This window comes from Onychostoma macrolepis, chromosome 12 (assembly GCF_012432095.1).
Source record: "Onychostoma macrolepis isolate SWU-2019 chromosome 12, ASM1243209v1, whole genome shotgun sequence".
In the NCBI taxonomy this organism is placed as follows: Eukaryota; Metazoa; Chordata; class Actinopteri; order Cypriniformes; family Cyprinidae; genus Onychostoma; species Onychostoma macrolepis.
Window position 1 is genome coordinate 27,568,003 of NC_081166.1, and position 21,263 is coordinate 27,589,265.

The 21,263-nt window shown below is 39.0% G+C and overlaps 2 protein-coding genes across 5 annotated transcripts; one reads left to right on the forward strand and one right to left on the reverse strand.

Moving 5' to 3' along the window:
• Nucleotides 1-437: 437 nt before the first annotated feature.
• foxk2a (forkhead box K2a) lies at nt 438-18,206 on the forward strand. 4 transcript variants are annotated; one of them, XR_009273642.1, is made up of 11 exons: nt 438-910; nt 1,931-2,125; nt 4,004-4,145; nt 4,283-4,429; nt 5,410-5,603; nt 5,837-6,033; nt 6,528-6,809; nt 7,789-7,989; nt 15,082-15,478; nt 17,389-17,565; nt 18,028-18,206. XR_009273642.1 is itself a non-coding variant. In XM_058793289.1 (9 exons), exons 1-9 carry the CDS (start codon nt 618-620, stop codon nt 15,252-15,254), a joined length of 1,824 nt encoding a protein of 607 aa, XP_058649272.1. In that variant the 5' UTR covers nt 438-617; the 3' UTR covers nt 15,255-16,698. The 4 variants fall into 4 exon arrangements, 1 of the variants encoding a protein (XP_058649272.1); XR_009273641.1 differs by lacking the exon at nt 18,028-18,206 and having other exon boundaries at nt 17,389-18,016; XR_009273643.1 differs by lacking the exon at nt 18,028-18,206 and having other exon boundaries at nt 15,082-15,366; nt 17,389-18,016.
• A 210-nt stretch (nt 18,207-18,416) lies between these two features.
• Nucleotides 18,417-20,760, reverse strand: LOC131550847 (transmembrane protein 238-like). The gene is made up of 2 exons (XM_058793291.1): nt 19,886-20,760; nt 18,417-18,660 (listed from the first exon to the last, which is right to left on the reverse strand). The coding sequence occupies exon 1, from the start codon at nt 20,421-20,423 to the stop codon at nt 19,896-19,898; it is 528 nt and encodes a 175-aa protein (XP_058649274.1). The 5' UTR covers nt 20,424-20,760; the 3' UTR covers nt 18,417-18,660; nt 19,886-19,895.
• Nucleotides 20,761-21,263: the final 503 nt, after the last annotated feature.

Here is a 21,263-nt window from a genome sequence, read left to right on the forward strand (position 1 = left end):
TTCCCTCAGATCGCGTCTTTGATCATTCACACTGCGTGATTGTCACTCGCGTGAATGAGCACTGATTTGCCTCCGATTTCGAGCATTTGTCGGCGATTTATCAAAACCTGTCGGCGAGTGAAAAATCGGGCAGTGTGAACTTGGCATAAGCGTGTTATTTTGTGCGTAGGATGCCATGAAACAACAGCATCACTAACCAAACTCTTTAGCATCGCCAATCCGCCTCTTATTAGAACACAACACACCAATTACATGCGTGTCAACCAGCACACGGCGCAACCAACCCTCAGCGCTACACTCTTGTTCGTCTCACTGCTGATTGGTGGGTTCCATTTTTCTCCCCCCCCGAGCCGCAGAGTCATTGGTCGCTACCGCTGTCAATCAGCCCGGCCCCGCCTCCAGGGTTTGTTTGGTAGAGTTGAGCGTTTTCTCATTCTCTCTGTCGCGGCTGTGGGTTGGAGCCGCTGTCCCTGGGCTGGCACGTTCCTTCGTATTTATTTATCATCCTTTGATTCGATCCCCCCACTAAATTCTGCAAGCAGGCCTCCCGACCGAACATCAGCCGTCTGCTGCTTCATTTTGATAGTCTCAAATTCCCGTCAAGAGAAATAATAAAGATGGCGGTGAGCGGGATGTCAGGGTCGGTTGTTGCCCGGCTCGAGGGCCGAGAATTCGAGTATCTGATGAAGAAGCGCTCGGTCACCATCGGTCGGAATTCGTCACAAGGCTCCGTGGACGTAAGCATGGGCCATTCGAGCTTTATTTCACGGAGGCACCTCGAGATTTTCTCCGCCGGCGAGGATGGAACGGGAAGCGGAGATTTCTACCTTCGATGCCTCGGCAAAAACGGGGTGTTCGTGGACGGGGTGTTTCAGAGACGAGGGGCTCCTCCTCTCCAGCTTCCCCGCATGTAAGCTCACGACTGTCGGTGGGAATTAGACCAGCGCCAGCCGCGTGAAGGCGTTTGCGACGATCGCTCGCGGTATTTGTTTTGTTTCGCTAGCAGCACGTGTTGATTATGACAACCGCGACTAACGCACGTCTCGCGCTGCAGCCTTCGATTAGCACAACAGCTAACTCAGTCTGTTTACACAACACTAGTCACAACGCTCGAGGGTTACTTTTGTCGTTATCTTTAGGAGCCGACTCTAAAGGATATGAATGGCATCTTTCATGTAAGATTCCAGCATAACGAACGACCGCAGTACTGTTATCGCCAATATGATAAAACTCCTCTGGTCAGTGTGTTTTGGGTTCATTCAGTTCCTGATGCCCTCAGCTGACCCAAATCTTGCAAGTTAATGAAATATGACGTATGCGGGGCACTAATTAAATGAGAGGATCGGAAATGGTTATCAGAAACAATAGCCTAGTTAATATAATTCACGTTTTATGCACTCTAATGAATGATTATGAGAATATGTCGTTTATGTCTATTGCAGTCACACGTTTTAACGCAGTATTTTGACCTTGCATTCAGTGGCGTTGCGTGCATTATTAAAAAGCTGCATTGTGTACATTAATTTACAATTTGTTGACATTTATAGTGATTCTATTTTTATATGCACATTGGATGGCAAGTTATGACCTTGTGTTTTACTGTACTGTAACCTCAAATCATAGTTACTAATTCCACTTAATTCACAGCTGAGCATTTTTTTTTTTTTTTTACATGCTTTATGTATGATGTTAAATGCGAACGCACTGCAGGGTTATTGTGTTGAATGGGGGTTAGAGGTTCAAATATATTTCTGATGGTAAAATGTCTGTCGTGTAATCGGGTCAAGCTGGTGTCCATATATAAACCGGCTCTACTTTTGTATTCTGTTGCTGGCTGGTTTGTGTATCAGCATGTCTGCTGTATTTTTAATATGCTACTCCATCAATGCATTAAGTGGTTGAAATTCCAATTCTGTTCCTTATTTTGTAGGTGCACTTTCCGATTTCCCAGCACAAATATCAAAATTACATTCACTGCCTTGTCCAGTGACAAGAGAGACCGCAGGAACGCGCCGGAGTCTCCTGTGAAAGCGGTCCAACCCCAGATCTCGCCGCTGACCATCAACATTCCAGACAACATCGCCCACCTGATGAGTCCCCTCCCGTCTCCAACAGGTACAATCAGGTAAGCGCATCTGCTTCAACTTCTTGTCTCATCATCTCATACTGACCTTTATTCCAAAGGCCTTATACTTACATTTAGTCATTTAGCAGACGCTTTTATCCAAAGCGACTTACAAATGAGGACAACAGAAGCAATCAAACTAACAAAAGAGCAATAATATGCAAGTGCAATGACAAGTCTCAGTTAGCTTAACGCAGTACATGCAAGGTATTTTTTTATATAATAAATAAAAAGAAAACAAGTAGATAGAGTAGAAGAATAGGGGATGCTAGTGTTAGAGGGTCTTTTTTTTTATAAGAAATAAAAAGAGATCAATTAGATAGAATAGAGAGAGCTAGTGTTAGAGGTAGAGGTCGACCGATTCATCAGTTTTGCCGATTAATCGGCCCCGATAGTTGATTGCCGCAACTATCGGTTATCGGCAAAAATCCATGCCGATAGTTTTCCGGTTTGCAACCGTTGCTGGAGTGGCTGAGAAGTTGTCCGCTGGCATTTATACAGTACAAGAGGCGGAAATCACTGACAGCACGTGTTGTTTATTTTGACACGTGACAGTGCGCGCTGCACAGAGCGGGAAACTCCAGACGCGCATTTAAATACAGCCTACAGAAAATCCTGCCGGTGGAACAGAGCGCCATTCACATAGTTTTCTATTCAATTACATTATATTTGTTTCAAATCGCTGTGAATGTACATAATGACTTCACCCTCGGCTATAAATTATGTATTGTGCATTTTTCAGCAGAACATTTGTCTTTCTGTGGCTCTAATAAAGTCTTTATGCTTCATAGAAAGCTATAATAGATCGCGATTTCTCTTTTCTCTTGCTCTGTTTTTTTAAACACCGAACTTCAAACTCATTTATGCCACATTGTTCATTTTTGAAACAAACCTATGTCCGTTTGGTGATTAAATAAATAGTTTTAGACCGCCACTTGATCTGAACGCCAAGCGTCTGGTGTGTGTGTGTGTGTGTGATACCTCTGAGTTCTCCTAGACGCAGCGCTGCACTTTTGCCCGGTTTGTGACTAACTTTTTTAGAAGCAAATAAAGTGTGTGAGTACACATACAATATCCATATGTATGTAATTTTAATGCTATGGCCTTGTGTAGATATTTAAAGATGGCCATCTTTAAGCATGACCGTTGAAATTAAATGGTAACACTTAACAATAAGAGTCTATTCGTAGCATTAATGAAAACTGTAGAAGTATTGTTCCTTGTTAGAGTGTTCATTTCAACATTCACTATTAGCTGCTAATAGGCTACATTTTTACATTTTAAAGTTTCTTCTTTTAACAATAGCAAACTATGAAATAACTTTAATGATCAATATAGTAAATAATATTAATATTTTTATTCATTTACAAGGTATGGTTCAGTACTGTTACTGCTTTTTTTTTTTTTTTTTTTTTTAAGTAGTAAAGCACTAGCTTTCTTTCAGTATCCATTTTGAAAACTATCGGTTGATTAATCGGTATCGGCCAGTGTGGTCCAACCTAGCTATCGGTATCGGTAAAATCCACTATCGGTCGACCTCTAGTTTGAGGCCCCTTTTTTTTTTTTATTCTTTTTTTTTTTTTTTAAGAAAACAAATAGAGAGTGCTAGAGTTAGAGGGTCAAAAAAGATGGAAGAGATGTTTTTAGCCTTTTCTTGAAGATGGGTAAGGGCTCAGCTGCTCGGATCGAGTTGGGCAGAGCATTCCACCAGGAGGGACCAGTTAATGTAAAAGTCTGTGAAAGTGATTGTGTGCCTCTTTGGGATGGCACAGTACTTGCGCAGAACACAGGTTTCTAGAGGGCAACTGTAAGTGTCATTAGGAAATTTTTTAAATCTCAGATTTAATTATGCTTTTATTATTTGTCATTTTTCTTCAGCGCTGCCAACTCCTGTCCGTCAAGTCCCCGAGGTGCGGGACTGTCCAGTTATAAAATGGGTCGTGGTCTCACGGCAGATCTCATCAATGAAAACTCCCAATCTGAAAATGACAAGGAAGCGTCTGGAGGAGACAGTCCAAAAGTATGAAACGTTTATTATTCTGCCAAGTAGAATAATGATGTCTTGTTTATCACTGTTCCTGTGGACATTTCTGAAACCGATTGGACAAATTTGAAATGCAGTAACCTGTCGTAACCTCTTTTTCTTGTCTTTAACAGGATGACTCCAAGCCTCCTTACTCGTATGCACAGCTTATTGTTCAGGCCATCACAATGGCACCAGACAAACAACTAACTCTGAATGGAATATATACCCACATTACTAAGAATTATCCATATTACAGGACAGCAGACAAGGGCTGGCAAGTGAGTGTCAATCAGCTCTTCTGTGTGCAGTGTCTTGAGACGGTTTAGTCATTTAATGTAATTAGTCATGGTTTTAGTGCTGTTGTATATCTGTGTGGTTGAGCCGACTCAGACAGACTGATTTATTATTATTATTATTATTATTATTATTATGCTTTTGCTTTTTTTTTTTTTCATTTATTGTTTTGGAAGATCCAAAAAATGTATACAGCGTTGATGGTAAGGTGTGTGTTTTTTTTATTTTTTTTTTTTATTTATTTTTTTTTTAAATGGAGCTGAGAGTAACAAGCACTTGTTAGTTAGTTAGCTTTCTGAATTAGTGAGAATATCTAAAGAGGTCATACCATGAGGAATCTCAATGTTTTCTTTGTGTTTCTGTTATAAAAAAACTAGTTCTGTCAGACTGATGGGTACATCAACGCATGATCATCTGAATTTATAAGTTAAAGAAGATAAAGCTATTGTCCCTTAATGACCAAAGAGTTGAGAAGTACTCCAAACTGACTGTGTAGAGCACCTAAAGCTCTGCAGACCCTTCTGAAGGATCTCAACATTAGAATTTTTTTATTTTTTTGGCAGCATGGTTGTTGCAAGTTTCAGTCTGACTCTTACAGTTTGTTTGGCACATTTCAGTGCATATTACACATGCTGTCAGGATGTAATGCAGACTTTTCAGTGAGGCTGTTATTGAAAGATGGGACAGACACAACGCCAAATTCTCAAGCCACAGAGCCGGAGTAAGGGTGCAAAGCTATTGCTCATTTTGAGAACAAATAAAGAGTGTTCTACTGGAGTGATCATGTGGCAAAACTAACATTAAATTATTTTGACACAAAAAAATACCCGCTCTATATGTGGATTTGCACATAGTGTATTATTATTTGCTTTATTTTTATAAGTGTCAAATGCAATTAAATTTGCACCTTAAGTGGTTGTGAAAAACAAACACTAACCTTTTTGTTGCTTTTTTTCTCTCCCAGAACTCGATTCGTCACAATCTGTCTTTAAACCGCTATTTTATCAAAGTGCCCCGATCTCAAGAGGAGCCGGGCAAAGGCTCTTTCTGGAGAATAGACCCCTCATCTGAGGGAAAGCTCATCGAACAAGCTTTCCGCAAGCGCAGGCCGCGCGGTGTGCCTTGCTTCAGGACCCCACTCGGGCCGCTCTCATCCAGGTAATCATTAGTATTCTTCCCTTGTTACTATAAGACTATTGTCATTTTTAGATGAACTGTTCCTAAATTGATGTAGTCACACTTTGTAACAGACTTAAATTGCTCTTATATGCTTTTATGGTAGTGTGGGACCCTTGAGATTGAATGCTTTCTTTCCATGCTTTTAAACAAACAGGCCTTCATGAACAATGTCACTTGAGTTTATTCACAGTTTTCTTCCCGTTGCATCTCAGGAGCGCTCCAGCGTCTCCTAACCACACGGGGGCACTGTCGGCGCACTCCAGCGGCGTTCAGACTCCAGACAGCTTATCAAGAGAAGGCTCACCTGTTCCTATGGACCCGGAGCCCACGCCTGCTTCCGCTCCTGCTCCAGCCGTTCAGCCCAAATTAGCAGTCATACAAGAGGCTCGCTTTGCACAAAATGCATCAGGTAAGGTCATTCCTCATGCACGAGTTAAAGCTTGACCTCCTCTGAAATTAAGAGTAGTATTGGAATTGTGTATTTAATATAATGTTCACAAATTGGCCTGATTGGTTCACTGGTGAATCAGGCTGAATCAAATCAATTTTGAAGCATCATTACCCATATATCACAAATGCCTGGAAAAGTTATGGAAATTCATTAGTGAGAAGTTATGGAAGCCTTTAATGTGTTTAATGTCATAAACACATGGTCCTTTCATCCCTTTTTTCAGTTATTTAACTTCAAAACAACACATTGGACTTGTAGTATCACATTTACTGATGTTTGCTCACTGTATAAATGAACCTGTAAATATGTAGCGTCCTTTATATTTTAGAGAGATGCTAATCGTCATCTGTGGGACGTTGTTCTAGAGAACATTACAGAGCAACCCAACTGTCAGATTGTGTTTTCCCACTGCTGGTCAGCTGCATTTTAACCAAACTTATATTTGCACACAGGTTCGCCTCTCAACACCCAACCTGTTCTCATCACAGTTCAGCGGCAGCTATCGCAGACCCTCAAACCTGTGACCTACGCCGTCGCCACACCGGTGTCCACTCCCACATCCCAGCAGCCTGTCATGCAGACGGTCCATGTGGTGCATCAGATCCCTGCTGTTTCCGTTGCGACCGTAACTGGCCTGTCTACAGCCAACACACACATGGCAGAGCCTGTGTTTACCCAGTCCAGCATCATTAAAGCAGAACCGTATGAAAACGGAGAGCACCAGGAGCTCAAAGGTGAGCATGCAGAATTTGAGGTCTGCACGGGCTTTAAATGTATTATATTAAACACAAATTATTTTATTTTATTTTTTCAAGTTACAAAAGTTAATCAGCGAGCAAAGCAGCGAGTAACTTTTTTTTTTCATTGATTTACATCAATGGCGGAATGCAGCAGGTTTCAATTTAAAAGCAGTGCTGTCTCTTTAAAACCTGATCACATCGTCGGGCTCACGTCGGCGAGAGTGAAAACTCTGATTGGATGTTCAGTTTAGCGAACGAGTCCGTGCAGGAGAATTAAAGCGAAAGTGAAGAAAACTAGCAAGTAAATGCAGGCGGCGCAGAGAGAAGGCTGTTCTAATGTTACGTGATCTCACCCAAGCATTCCAATATGCAAATATTTTCATAACGTCAATTAAATGAAGAAAGTTATCAACGTAACTGATATTCAAAATGGTAAGCAAGCGCTGCTTTGTTTACATTTCGTATATCTGCGCATATTTCATATATCCTTGTTTCGGTTTCTCCTTTTAAATGACAAATATTTACTGTTGATAGCTGCTGATATAGACAGCTAATTCCTCTCACGCAGGCGCAGAACGCATGTGTTAGTTTGCAGTCGGCTGTAGTCTGTGCGGTGTGTTCAAGTGCAGATTTTTGTCCCACATTGCCGATGGGAGCCGACAACACCATCGACCGTCGCCGCCGCTAGTTCTATGAAGTCGGCTTGGTGTGTCCCGGCCTTTAGATGCTATTTCTTGTCCATGTATCTATGTATTTGGAAATTTGAGTTTGGTGAAAAGTCAGAATTCGAGTTTAACTCAAATCAATATTCCACGTCCAGTTCTTTACTTATGTGGCAAGTAACCGTGTAATGAGCAGGATAATGTATATCATCGTGAAGGGGTTTGGATTAAGACTGGCTGGATGTACATTAATCATTTCAGATGTCAGAGAGGACTGCTGATCTTTAATGCTGTTTTTACATTTTTCTCAGTGAAAGTGGAGCCGGTGCCTGCTATTACAACCACTTCTATAGGTGGGACAAGTCGCATTCTTCAGACGTCCCAGTCCAGCCCGATACAGACAGTTACCATAGTGCAACAGGCTCCAATTGGCCAGCATCAGCTGCCTGTCAAGGCCATCACTCAGAATGGGACGCATGTGGTCACTGCTGTTCAAGGATCTGGCAACACAGGTCAGGAAACAACGTCAGTGTTATCACCCTGTATTTACATTATAATTACAGCCAGCATTTCAGAATTTATTTGGCATAACTTAGCTTGGTGGTTAATTATACATTTTCAACTACAGTTTATTTATTTATTTTTTTTCTTATTTTTGTACTTATTTTCTTATTACAAATGTAATCCATCCTTTTCCATTACATCCACACGTCCCTTAAAGGGGTGGTTGATTGCAATTTCACTTTTTTAACATTATTTAGTGTTTAATGTTGCTGTTTGAGCATAAACAATATCTGCAAAGTTGCAGCGCTGGAAGTTCAATGCAAACAGAGATATCGTCTTTTAAAATTCTGGAAGTTTAATGCCTACAAAAACGGCTGGTAAGGGACTACAACGAGTTACGTCACGAACCCAGATAAACCCTGCCCTCGGGAACATGTAAGGAAGGGGGCGAGGCCATACTGTGCTGCTTTAGAGAAGAGGAAGAGAAAACTAGGGGTGCACGTAAAAATTTATTCATATATGAATCGCGATTCTGTCTTCTAACAATTCTAATGGATTCACAAGTTTCAAAATCATGTTCTAAAACAGCCGTTCTTAATACTGTTCATCGCGTCGCTCTGCATCTTTCTCTCTCTCTCTCTCTCTCTCTCTCTCTCTCATTGAGATCGTCAGATCAGCTCCAACAAACTGTTCCAATTATACATTTTCACATAGCAATGAGAAGTGTTATACATGGACGCGTGTGCGGTTGCCGTACTGTATTAAAGCTTTAATCAGAATAAAACCATATATTAAAAACTAACATACACTGTTATTATGCTACTGCTTATCTAAAAGTATGAAACAACAAACAAACAAACAAACATACCATTAAGAGCTGTGCTTGCACAGGTTCTGCGTGATCCTCTTCACTAATATCTTCTGCATCTCAATCGGGCTCAAATTGATAAGCCAGCACCTGACCAACTACTGCTGCACTCTCGATGGTCTGATTGCTTCTATTGTTCTCATTTGTACGTCGCTTTGGATAAAAGCGTCTGCTAAATGATTAAATGTAAATAAGCAATATAGACGACGCCATTGTTTACAATACAACCGGAGCACATGCCGCTGAGCTGAGGGGCGGGACATTTAGACGCACGCTCTGCGGTTTAGTGAATCACAACACACTGAGCCAACTAACCAATCAGAGCCCAAAATAATGCGTTTTAAAAAAAATTAAGCATGAAAACGTTAGACTGCACCCCATAAACACAATCAAGCCTAGAAAAAAAAAAAAGTCAACCACCCCTTTAATGCTACAGTGCACTGCATCTAGTTTTCTTTCCTATTCAATATATTCGAATGGCGATTAACTGACCTGTACTATAAGCTGTTTAAAACCGTGCATTCTCCTGTTCAATTTCGAGCATCCAGTAATATAATCGCACATGTCTTGTGGAGCGCTTTGAGTATGCGTTTAGGCTATTTGTCATTTTAACTGATTGGAAACACAGCGTAAATGTGGAAGTCCTTCAGAGATTTCTTATACTCTTGTGCCCTCTATAGGACCAGCGATTAGTCGACGTCAAGCTTAAAGCGTCATGGCAGAGCATTAAAGTCGATTAGTCGGTGCAACCCCTATTAGGGGTACTGTCATCAATGACAGTAGCTCATTGGAAAAGGATGGAAAATGCCCTTCATTGTGTTTGCACTAATAAATGCTGCTGCCTGCCAGTCCTTCAACATGGAAAGCAATAGAAATGTAGAAAGTCATGTTTAATTATAATTTCCCTAGTTCATATCTGGCACTGCACTTTGACAGGGCTGCGGGACACAAGCAGGACATAACTTGTTAATTCGTTCCTACGACTTATTAATTTTGTGGGCACGGTCCATGTTTCATTAATTTGTTCCCTTGATAACCCATGATTTAACTAAAATGAGGTAATAAGTCAGTTAGAACAAATTAAAATTAATGGACGCATAATCTTTCATTTCCCACCTGCACGTTTACCACAGTAAGAGATGCAAAAACGGGGATTAAAAATGAATGACAAGAAAATAAACCTGCAAAATTAGAGGGTGAGGATTTGGGGGAAAAAATGATAAATATTAAATTTGTGGAAATTCGTGACCAACCCGCAAGACAACACAAAGCCTTACATGGCTTGATTTAAACTTATGGGCTCGAACGGCATGAATCCAAAAGCATAGTCATGGTGTAACATTTGCCTGTTAACCAATTATTTCTCTTATAAATAAAGCTTTGTACCTCACTTGTCATACTACTCACAGAAAAATGTTCATGTGAGCAACAGTGTTTTGCTGTAGGCTACTGATGGTGGAAGGGTATTGTATTGTATTCAATGACTGCATGGTACAGCGGCAATGCACTGTAGTTACGTTTGGGATAATTTTATTTTAAATGCCGACAATGTCATTTGCAAACATTGCTATTGTGTATTAAAATTAGTGCTGTCAAAGTTAACTCGTTAATGCAAATTCATTTTAATGGCACTAATTTTATTAACGCGTGATTAATGCAGCGCACATTTTCTGTTTGACTCATGTCCTAGCCCATAGTTGGAGAAATGGAGATGCACAGTGTTGCCAACTTAGCGACATTGCAGACCCCTTTAGTGACTTTTTTTTTTTTTTTTTTCCTTCAAAAACGTGCCCAAACCTTATTTAGTTTTTGAGACTCGCTGGTTCTGCCACGCAAGCGCGAGCTCTCTTTCCCAGCGCGTGCACACCTCTCTCTCTTTGTGCGTCTGCTCTGTTCAGTGAGCGGCGGAGAGGAGCAGCGCTTTCAGTTAAACACAGATATTGTTGCTTCTCTAGTTTTTCATGCAAGTATAGCCAAAATCACAGTACAGCTATTGTCTTTATCTTATGTGTCATCAGACGACGGCTCGATTATCAGGATTTTTGTGCAGATTAACATCTTGGAAGGGAGAGCTTTTTATGTAGTCTTAATGGGTCACGTTTCAATCACTATTTCATATTCATTCCGTTCTCAGACAACAGAAACAGTAAAATGTATCAATGAAAACAGTTTTATTGAATTTAGCTGCATCAAAATACAGTATGTGGGCACAGAGAGGCAAACAAATGTAATGATAAATAATAAATGTACATTTTGCATGTTCAGAAGAAGAGCTGCCCTGTCATGCAAAAATGTAAACCGGTTTGTGTAAGAACATTGCTCAGTGCAAAGAAAGAGAAGTAATGGGAGCCTGGTATTTCTTTTTTCATGTGTCTAATAGAGATTAACAAGTTATTTGAAAAACATCTATGACCTTTGAAACAGAGGTGGGTAGTAACGAGTTACATTTACTTGAGTAAATTTTTTGGGTAACTAATACTTTTAGAGTATATTTAAAAATGGGTACTTTTACTCTTACTCAAGTACATTTTTAGTGAAAAAACAGTACTTTTACTTCGTTACTGTGGGCGACGCTCCTCTCGTTACTTTATCTTAATGCAGTACAAGTTAAAAATCCTTCAATTTAGTCCAAGCGCGCCGTCTACTTTTTTTCTGGGCAATGAGCGATGCCCGTTCGCGAAGAGTCAATTCTGTTCGAAGGCTTGATCAAACCAGTTGGCAGACCAGTGAATCGTTTCGCGAATCAGTTTGAATGATTCGTTCAGTTCCCTGCCACGCGCTGAGTCGTCTGAAGCGGTTCTCAGAGTTGTAATAACATCAGGAGCGCTGAAGACGTGGCTTTGGATCTACAGTCAGTTGAAAGCAAAGGCTATGGTTTACTAGCTATGAAGACCTTTATTAGACGAACACCGCGTGTGCTGTCGTTCCACAGGTATAGATTCGATTGCAGTACACGATACCACTATGACATTACCAGTTTTGTTGTACATGTACTTACACATTAAATACAATGTATAATTTATTCATTAAATAAGCAGAGTCACAGAGTATGAAATAAACACCCGATAACCCGCGTTAGTTCCAGGAGGAATGCCTTGCCTGGAGACAATTAATACTGATATTTTCACAATATTTACGCTTCCAGAAATACAGGCTACATTTGTTTACATTTTGCAGAACAGACGGAAGAAGATCTGTCAATGTGCATTTTTTTCGTTATGTTCAGATGTTCTGTAGCGGTCATGTGAGGAGTTTTCACTCTTCTCCGTGTCAGAGGTTATATACATATATACATTTATTATACATAATTAATATACTGTAAAATAATTTTATTTAATTCAGTGATGCAAATCTGAATTTTTATCAGCTGTTACTCCAGTTTTCAGAGTCATATGATCCTTCAGAAATCATTCAAATATATTGATTTATTACCAGTGTTGTTGAAAAAAAAGAAAAACAAAAAAACAGCATATGCTGGTTAGGTATGTTTTGAAGCTGGGATGCTGGTTTATGCTGATCATGTGCTGGTCTTGAGCTGGTCGGACCATCTTAGGACCAGCACATGACCAGCTTAAATCAGCTCAAACCAGCATCTCATGCTTCAAAACATACCATACCAGCATATGCTGGTTTTTTCAACAGGGAACAGATTTGCTGCTTAATATTTTTTGGAACCTGTGACATTTGTTCAGGGTTCTTTTATGAATAGAAAGCTAAAAAAGAACAGCATTGATAATAAATCAGGCTGATAAAAATTCTGATTTGCATCACTGAAATAAATTACATTAAAAAAAACATTAAAAGTATTTTGAACGGCTGTGTGTGTATATGTATGTATGCATGTATGTATATAAAATTGTATCTAAATATCTATTTATCTAAAAAGTATACTATATGCAGTATATGATCCAAAGTAACTAGTAACTAACTACTTGAGTAGTTTTTTTATCTGGTACTTTTTTACTCTTACTCAAGTAACTATTCAGACTATTACTTTTACTTTTACTTGAGTACAGTTTTTGGGTACTCTACCCACCTCTGCTTTGAAACATGTCTTCATGCTCTGTTGACTATGGTTTCAATAATAATAAACATACATTTGCATAAAGCATCCATGTTTGTCCATGCCCATGTTGATTAGAGTATTAAAAACTTAGTATTAATTTAAGGTACATTTAGAACAAATAAAAATGTACAATTGTTGAGGTTAACTCATGACAACCATGTGATTAATCGCAATTAAATATTTTAATCGATTGATAGCCCTAATTAAAATACAACAACCAGCACCATGAAACCATTCCGTGGCGCATTCAGTGGTCTCTGTGACAGAATATGAAACAAAGTAAAATGATCCCAAAAGTAACTACAGCGCGCTTGTGATTTTGATCAAATTATCATTAGGGATGCATATTCGGCCACCGAAAATTTTCGGCCGAAAATGGCCCAAAAGTGCATTTTCGGTTTTCGGCCGAAAGACTTTTAATCACGAAACAATACAGCCGAAATGTTGTGATGGCGCAAACAGAAACCGCGACCTGCGTGCTTGTCTGAAGCAACATGTCTGCGGTGTGGGCGGATGTTTTCAAATGGAGGCATTTAATACACAGAGCCGTGGTTCACTGACAAGCTCGCAATATCACGTTCAATATCGCAGACGATTCATCTGCGATATTGAACGTGATATTGCGTAGCTTGTCAGTGAACTGCTCTGTGTATTAAATGCCGCTCCATTTGAAAACAGGTGATGGAGATTTAGCGCTAATCACGGAACCGGCTTTACTGACGAGATGCGCATGACTATCGCATGCAAAACATTCCGATCGCGACGCTGAATATGAGAGGAACGCGGCACAGAAATGGAAAACGCCTCCGAGCACGCCCACTCCGTCTGTGGCGGACGTTTTTGAAAAGGCAAGGAAGTTTCCCAGTGATGGTGTCAAGGCAAAGGGCATAAACATACACAAAACTTAACATATGGGCTATGGCAGTCTTTGTTTTGATACACTATTATGTTGGAAGGCCTACAGAGAAAATATTACTGTATCTTTAAGCAGTTGCACTTGTTCTGAATGCACTTTCTTGTAGTAGTCCTACAGAGAAAAATTTAAAATGCACTTGACCTAAATGCACTTTGTTTTTATGAGAGAACATTTAATTTTACAACCTTTCAGCAGGCCAGTAGGCCTGTACATTATTATTTAATGTACACATGAGTGGGGTCAAGTTAAACATTTTAGTTAGAATTTTATTTTATACTGTGCATTGTTGCAATGTGCTAAATAAATATTTGCATAATTTGTAATTGACTTATTCTTTGAAACTTTAATATTAATTTATGCAATTGCAATGCCTTGATTTTTAGTAAAGTTAGTACACAGTCATGGCCATAAATGCAATGGTACTAAAAATTGGCAGAATTTCTTTCGGTGTTTCGGTTTTCGGCCTTGGTTTCCTCTTTTTCGGTTTTTGGTTTTGGCCAAGAATTTTCATTTCGGTGCATCCCTAATTATCATAATTGCATCTATTAATTTTACAGTCCTGCCTACTAGCCTTTTAATTAAACTAAAAACCCATTAATTCGGGTGAGGAAGCTGGTGTTTTGAGTGGCATTTGTACATCCTGTTATGCCAGCGACTGTCACTGCAGTAGACGCATTTTGCAGTATTAAGGTTAATGATTAATAGATTAATTGATTGTTAATTTAAACAACAATTGATCTTGGGAATGATCAAATTTTCATCCCTTGTTGAATTATGTATATGTTCAAGCAAATCCACTGTTAAAAAGATAAAAGCTCAATAAATTTGTGATGTTTCCAACATCAGTGAGTAATCTTGCTAAATAATCATGATCTCACTATTAAAATAATTGTAATTCTGATTTTTGCTGCAACTGAGCAGGACTAGTGTTTATGATGCAGACATCTCAGCCTTTAAAGAAATGAAATGCTGCCCCTGGTGGTTGATTTAATGTTAGGTTTAGAGCAGTCAGGACAGTTTGCACATTACAGGAAAAGAGCTACATTTTCACTAGTGCTCTCAGGCTTCTTCTCCACACTCCTTTTATATGGTTATGAATCTATAAAAATCACAGACTTCCCGTGTCAGCACATTTTTGTGTGTTTTTACAAACTGAGGGAATGTGGATTGACTATTTCTAGCTTTGAACCCAGAGCATTGCTTTAGCGCGTCTTGCGCACAGCTAACGCGATCGGTCTGCTGTTTTTCAGCGAGTCCTCTGCACATGCTGGCGACCCACGCCTCGGCCTCGGCGTCTCTACCAACCAAACGGCAGAACGGAGACCGAGCAGAGCAGCCTGACACCAAAAGAGTCAAGACTGAAGACGGAGGGGACGCCATCCCCGTCACAGCAGAGAGAGACAAGCAGAAGGCCACTGACTAGGGCAGCCATGTCACGACCTTTGACCTCAACCCATTTTTTGTTTCTCCCCGCCTGCCACGCACCTGCTGCAGCCACATCACCTGTTAATGAATCCGAGGTGCCAAATAGTGAGGTGAGATGAAAGTCAGTGAAGATTAGAATCGGGGTGAGAGAAATGCAAGGTAGAGGAGAAAAGAGAGAGTTGCTGTTCTGAAGGAGGGACGGTGGGCCTTTTACATGATTAGGTAAATACTCACAGATATATGCACACACATATATTAATATAGCCTACTTGAAATTATAAAATGAAATGTATTGTGGGTGTTACCCAGCAGACAAGGTCTCCATCACTATGAACTCTGGGCTGAACGTGGATGGAGAGCAAATAGACGAACCCCCTTTGTTACTGAACAAACGACCGGCCAATGACCAATATAAATATTAACGTAATGTCACGCACATGTATCAGATGTGTGCTCTAGATTTCCCCTGTTCCCAGTCAGAGGTCTTGAACATTTGCATTCAACTGAAAAGACAGGTCAGATATGGACTTGCCAAACATTGTTTAACACCGATTAGCTCTTAAAATGTGAACCTGCTCCTTATTTCAGCTTCATATTCACAGATGGAAAAATGAGCGTATTTTTTTTTGTTTTTTTTGTTTTTCTTCTTTCTCTTGGGCAAAGGGAAATGTGGGGAGTGTTTTTTTTTTCTCCTGTATCATGGCAGCTAGCTACCATGTCCACTGACCTAATGCAGTCTTTAGTAGATATGCAGTATTTTGTCGTACGTGTACTTTAGGACCTTATTTGTGTGTGTTTCCTGAGACACAAATACTCAACTAAACGGGCAGTGCTGAAGTGAGGTCATTTTTTCTTTTTTTGTATTTTTCTTTTTTAATTTTTAAAGACGTGGACTCGTGGTCATGGAAATGAATGTAGTTTCTTCATTTTTTTTTTTTTTCAGAAAAAAAAAAAACACTATTGAGGGTTTGAGTTATTTGCTATTACATCAAATCAAAATGATGTTACTCGCATCCTCTTTTTCATATTTTAACCAATAACCTATGAGATAAATATATTTCCATTTGTACTTTAAAATATATCAGCTTGCATGAACGTGTTGAGAAAATGTGCTGTATCCTGACTGCAGGAAACTGCAGAAGATGAAAGAAAAAAATGCAAAATAATATTTTATACAATTGGGATCATTACTGCACTTACCTTTTGTTTCTGATATTTCCTTTCCTCCCCATTGTTTTTCCTTTTATATTCAAGATGTCGTTGGCTGTGTTTATCTTTGTGTTGAAGTTGTCTCTCTGCCTGTTAATATTATTTTATTCTGTTCAAACAACTGAAAGAGTCTCACAGATAGTACATGTTCCACAAGGAAAGATAAGTGGTAGATGTTGTTCAGCTTCAGTGGGTATATGCATTTTTTATAAATTAAATTAAAAACTCCATAATTTCTGTTCTGTATTTGTGACTGCTGAAGATGTGAAGATGGTGCTGTACGACACTTCTGTGCAGGATGATATACAAGCCATTGCAACAGTATCCAACTTCTCAAAGAAATCCAAATGAGAGAAACTGCCTTGTGTTTTTACACCAAAGTCTCATGTTATCAATAGTAGGACAACAGTAGCTGGTCCATTATTGCGAAAGGCTTTGTTGACTCTCCTTGTGAAGTTAAAGGACACCCAGAAGGGAAGGTTTGCCACAAATCATTAAGGATATGTATGATTTATTGTGAAATGTACTACATTTTCCTTTCAGGTTGTTTGTGATTACTCATTAGAATCAGGTTAGGAAACAAAGGAAAATGATTTATGTATAAAGATTCAATAGTTAGTTTGTTGACAGAAACTTATTGTTAAGTGGAAGGGAGCGACATGTAATGGTGTGGAAACGTTAATTGTTGCTCAGAGTGTCTTTTAAGTGTTTACTATTTATTGTGACTGTTTATTTAAATAGTGCCTATTTATTTTCGCCTTTACGTTTCTAAAGTGTAAGATTTTTTTTTTCAGGAGTTTCTGATCAGTTATCTCACATCACATGTGATTTTTGTAGTATGTACTGCAGTAGCCAGTATTTCTTCAAAGGTAATATTACCTTGTTAAAGGATAATTAATGTGCATCTTTTCCATGTTCTGCAGCAGGACGGTCACAGTGACAGGAACGAGAGGATGTTGTCTTCTGCCGCAGTCAATGGTTTCTTCAGGGTTGTGTGATTTGGAGGTGTTTGGATCATCCGATATCGCTCACACCTCAGGTGTTGATGAGAAACATGACCCGCTGTCCATCTGGGCCGTCTTGTTCTGCTTGTTGCACAGGTTGTCTGATTTCTTGACAGCGTTAATTAATTAATAGGAGTCGTAATTTGCATTTCCATGGTGGCAGAAACTTGGAAACAGCAGTTAATGCGAGGTAATACTGCTATGAGTTTACATGAGGGGTATTTCTGCATGATAACTCTGTACTGCTGGAGTTTCTATTGCATATCAAAACAAACCCCACGTCTGCAATGTCGCCATCAAACTAGTCCTTCCACATTTTCATGACTTTTCCAGTGCTTACCTTCCTCTCCCTTATTGTCCTTTTACTGTGATTGTGAAAGACTTGAGTGTTTAATGGCTCAAATATCCAGATACACAATAGCAGGGTGTGTCTTTAAACTCTTGTATTTGTTTGGCAGGTTTCTCTGCTTGTAATCATAATGTTAGGTGAAATTTTTTTTTGCAGTCTTTGATAAGAGTACGTGTATAATTCACTCCTAACTTTACTGTTTATAACAGAGCTGTGTTTGTAGTAAACACACGGAACAGGTCTTCGGTCCGTTCCTGTGTCATTGGAGAGCTGCGCGATGGAAAAAGGGTGCGACGCTTCCAGGTGAACGGGTTTCCTGAAACGCTCAGGGTCTGAGCAGAAAATACTTTGATCCCAATAAAAGTTTGCAGAGGAATATTTCTAATGTTTGTTTTAACAGTTCAAATAGTAGTTCATACGCACCTGCATGTGACTGCTAGGACTGTATGACTATGTCATTTTACATAATTATAAAGCCAGAACAAAGGGTTTATATAAAACAATGCAGACATTTCAGAAGAATAAAATCCATTAAGATTTATTAGACATAACGAGAAGCTTCCAGATAGTGTAAAATAAAAACAAGTAACTCGCCAAATAATTTTCGGAAAACTCTTTATTTGATAAAGATGGAAAAGCAAACATCAAATCTGAAATTAAACTTTCATTATAAGTTAAAAGTACAAATTTATTAATCATATGTAAAGTGCTCATTAAGAATCCCTGACTGATGACTTCATTTCTCAGTCAGTCCAAATATGAAGGTTTGGTTAAAACATTCCAGTCTCGCTGCTGCTTTTCCTCGTCTTAGTCAGACTCTGACGAACAGAAGTAAAATGCACCTGAGGAGAGAGAAGAACAGCATCAAGTTTCACAAGTGTACAATATCCTCAAGACACAATCCATACAACAAATACTCATGGAATACACATTAAGGCGTAGTTTTGAAATATAATCAGTGTTTTTCAGTACTGGTCGAAAGAAAAGTCTCAGGTCTACAGCAGCCACCACAGTTGACATTAAAAAAACAATTTATTTGTCCTACAAGAAGTCTGTATACATAGAACTGACAGCTACAAAGAGATTGAACTTGTAAAGTTAAGTAATCAACACCAAACTGCAATATGACCCTGAAGCAAATACTAAGGAGATATACAGGCCATTCCTGTTATGTTTTCCTGTCCCTCTCTCTCTTTCTTTCTGGTTGATTGAATAATGTATAGCCTATATATATATATATATATATATATATATGTGTGTGTGTGTGTGTATATATTGGCTATATATATATATAGGCTATATGTGTGTGTGTATATATATTGGCTATATATATATATATATAGGCTATATGTGTGTGTGTGTGTGTATATATGTGTATATATATTTGAGAAGTTTCTGCAGTGACACTCAAGCCAATATATATATATATATATATATATATATATATATATAGGCTATATGTGTGTGTGTATATGTATATATATATATATATATATATATTAACTTCTCAAATCAAAATAAACATTTTCTCGTAAATACCATTTTAATTGGTAAATGAATTAGATTCACTTTCGTCTTTGATAACATCCCTATTTAAAGCCCCAATGTTCCTGCTGTGTAGTATTCATAAAGATTCATCATGCAACTATGAAGATACGAAACCGGAATGTCTGCACATGAACAGAGATTGCAGATACTTCATAACATCATTTTTGGTGGTTTTATTGGTTTGTCTCCACACTCCATCCAGTTAGATAAAATTACATGAAACAGTAGGCTGTAATAATATCAGAATATCAAAAGATGGTTAAAAATATCGAAATGAGCTGTTGACACTTTAATTTTGGCTAACTCTCGAGCTCTACTTTAGCGATTCATTTCCATCCCGTTTTTCTTGCCTCCGTTTAGTTTTAATAATTAGATGCATAGCCCAGTTATGAAAGTCGTCTATAGGTTTTCGTAATATAAAAATATTTCCATATTCTACGGCACAAGAAAAGTTTTAAAAGTGTAATTGCTCAAGAAGAATGTCCCATATATTAGGTAGCCTAACAAGTGACAACATACTAGTCGCTGTTCAGAGAAACCTCTCATCTTTCCCGCTGCTCTGCAGGAACATCTCCGAGTTCTTCAGGATCTCCAGCTCCACGGTCTTCTCAATCGGTGGCGCGTCGGAGCTTCGGTCGTAAGCTTCATTCTCGCATCCCGCCGTTCCGGGGTTTCCCCACGTTATCCGCGTCGGAGCGTGATGTGGCACATCGTCGTTCATCGGCTTCTTTCCGTTACTGATGCACTTCTCGCTGCTCATCCCGTTTTTGGACAGACGCTCCGAAAGCTTCCGCGCCCAGTGCGCAAAGTTATCAAAAGTCCTCTTCTCCAGATCCTCAGAGGAAACGTTAATATTCCCAGTGTACCACATGACCCACCAGAAAAGACTGAGAAAAACTATTAAAGAGCCAGTATAGATTAAGAAGTCTCCGTAAAATTTGCCATCCAATCGCACATTGGCAAAAATACCGACCAAAAGCAAAGCAAACCCGATTATATCAAATATAATCCCGAGGACAAATATCGCGGCGCAGCCCCCAATACATTTTGGGGCCATTGTTCTACGCGAAACAACGGGACTGAGCGGACTCGTACTTCTCTGGCATTTACTTTTCTTTACACCTGGGAAATACACCTGTTCGGAGCACCGCCCTGTATGTGACGTCACCAGCACGAACCTCAAAATGCGCGTGCGCGCTCTGACACGCGGAGTTGTTTTGAGAAAACTAAATGTGCCATATGGAAATTTGCGAAATCCACACCAAAATGTAATCTATTTTTATCAGAAATGGATGCTTTGGAAAAGTATCTAATGCAAATTAATAACAAAAAGAATGACATATTGTTGGATTTCATGGAGAAATATTTTTCTGGTATAGCTCCCCCGCTGCAATGTTTGAATATGTCCTAAGGAAAAAGGAAGAAAATTTGATTGATTTATTTTTCTCCTCTGAAACATTCTTCTACAGTTTAAGATTGCTATTATATTTTGTGTATCTGGATTTACATTTTTGTAATGTTCAATCATTCTTCTATTAAAAAAACAAAACAAAAAAACGTGCCATATGAACGCTTTTCAAATGTGTAGCTACAGTCAGTGTTTGTTGCATAAAGTCATGAGTTTCAATCCCAGGGAACGCTTAAGTGGATGAGTCCAAACAAAAACAAAAAAAAAAATCAACTAATTTTAAACAACTGTAGTTAGCCTAATTTTTGGTGTGTTGCGATAGAGGCTAATTACACTAAGTGAAAATAGCAGTATTCTTCAGTGATATGCTATTTACACAGTGCAAATAGCTTTAGATTACATTTATTATATTTTAAAATAGCAGGATCTTGCTAATTACCTATTGCAAATATTGAATAAAAGGGTTGCGGCGAAAAACATTATTAGAGA

Excerpts from the sequence above, each read along its gene's own strand:
- foxk2a (XM_058793289.1), top strand. The coding sequence starts at position 618 with ATGGCGGTGAGCGGGATGTCAGGGTCGGTTGTTGCCCGGCTCGAGGGC. Across the intron at positions 6,034-6,527 it reads CTTTGCACAAAATGCATCAG|GTTCGCCTCTCAACACCCAA; the intron begins GTAAGGTCATTC and ends ATTTGCACACAG. Across the intron at positions 7,990-15,081 it reads TCAAGGATCTGGCAACACAG|CGAGTCCTCTGCACATGCTG; the intron begins GTCAGGAAACAA and ends GCTGTTTTTCAG.
- LOC131550847 (XM_058793291.1), bottom strand. The coding sequence starts at position 20,423 with ATGGCCCCAAAATGTATTGGGGGCTGCGCCGCGATATTTGTCCTCGGG.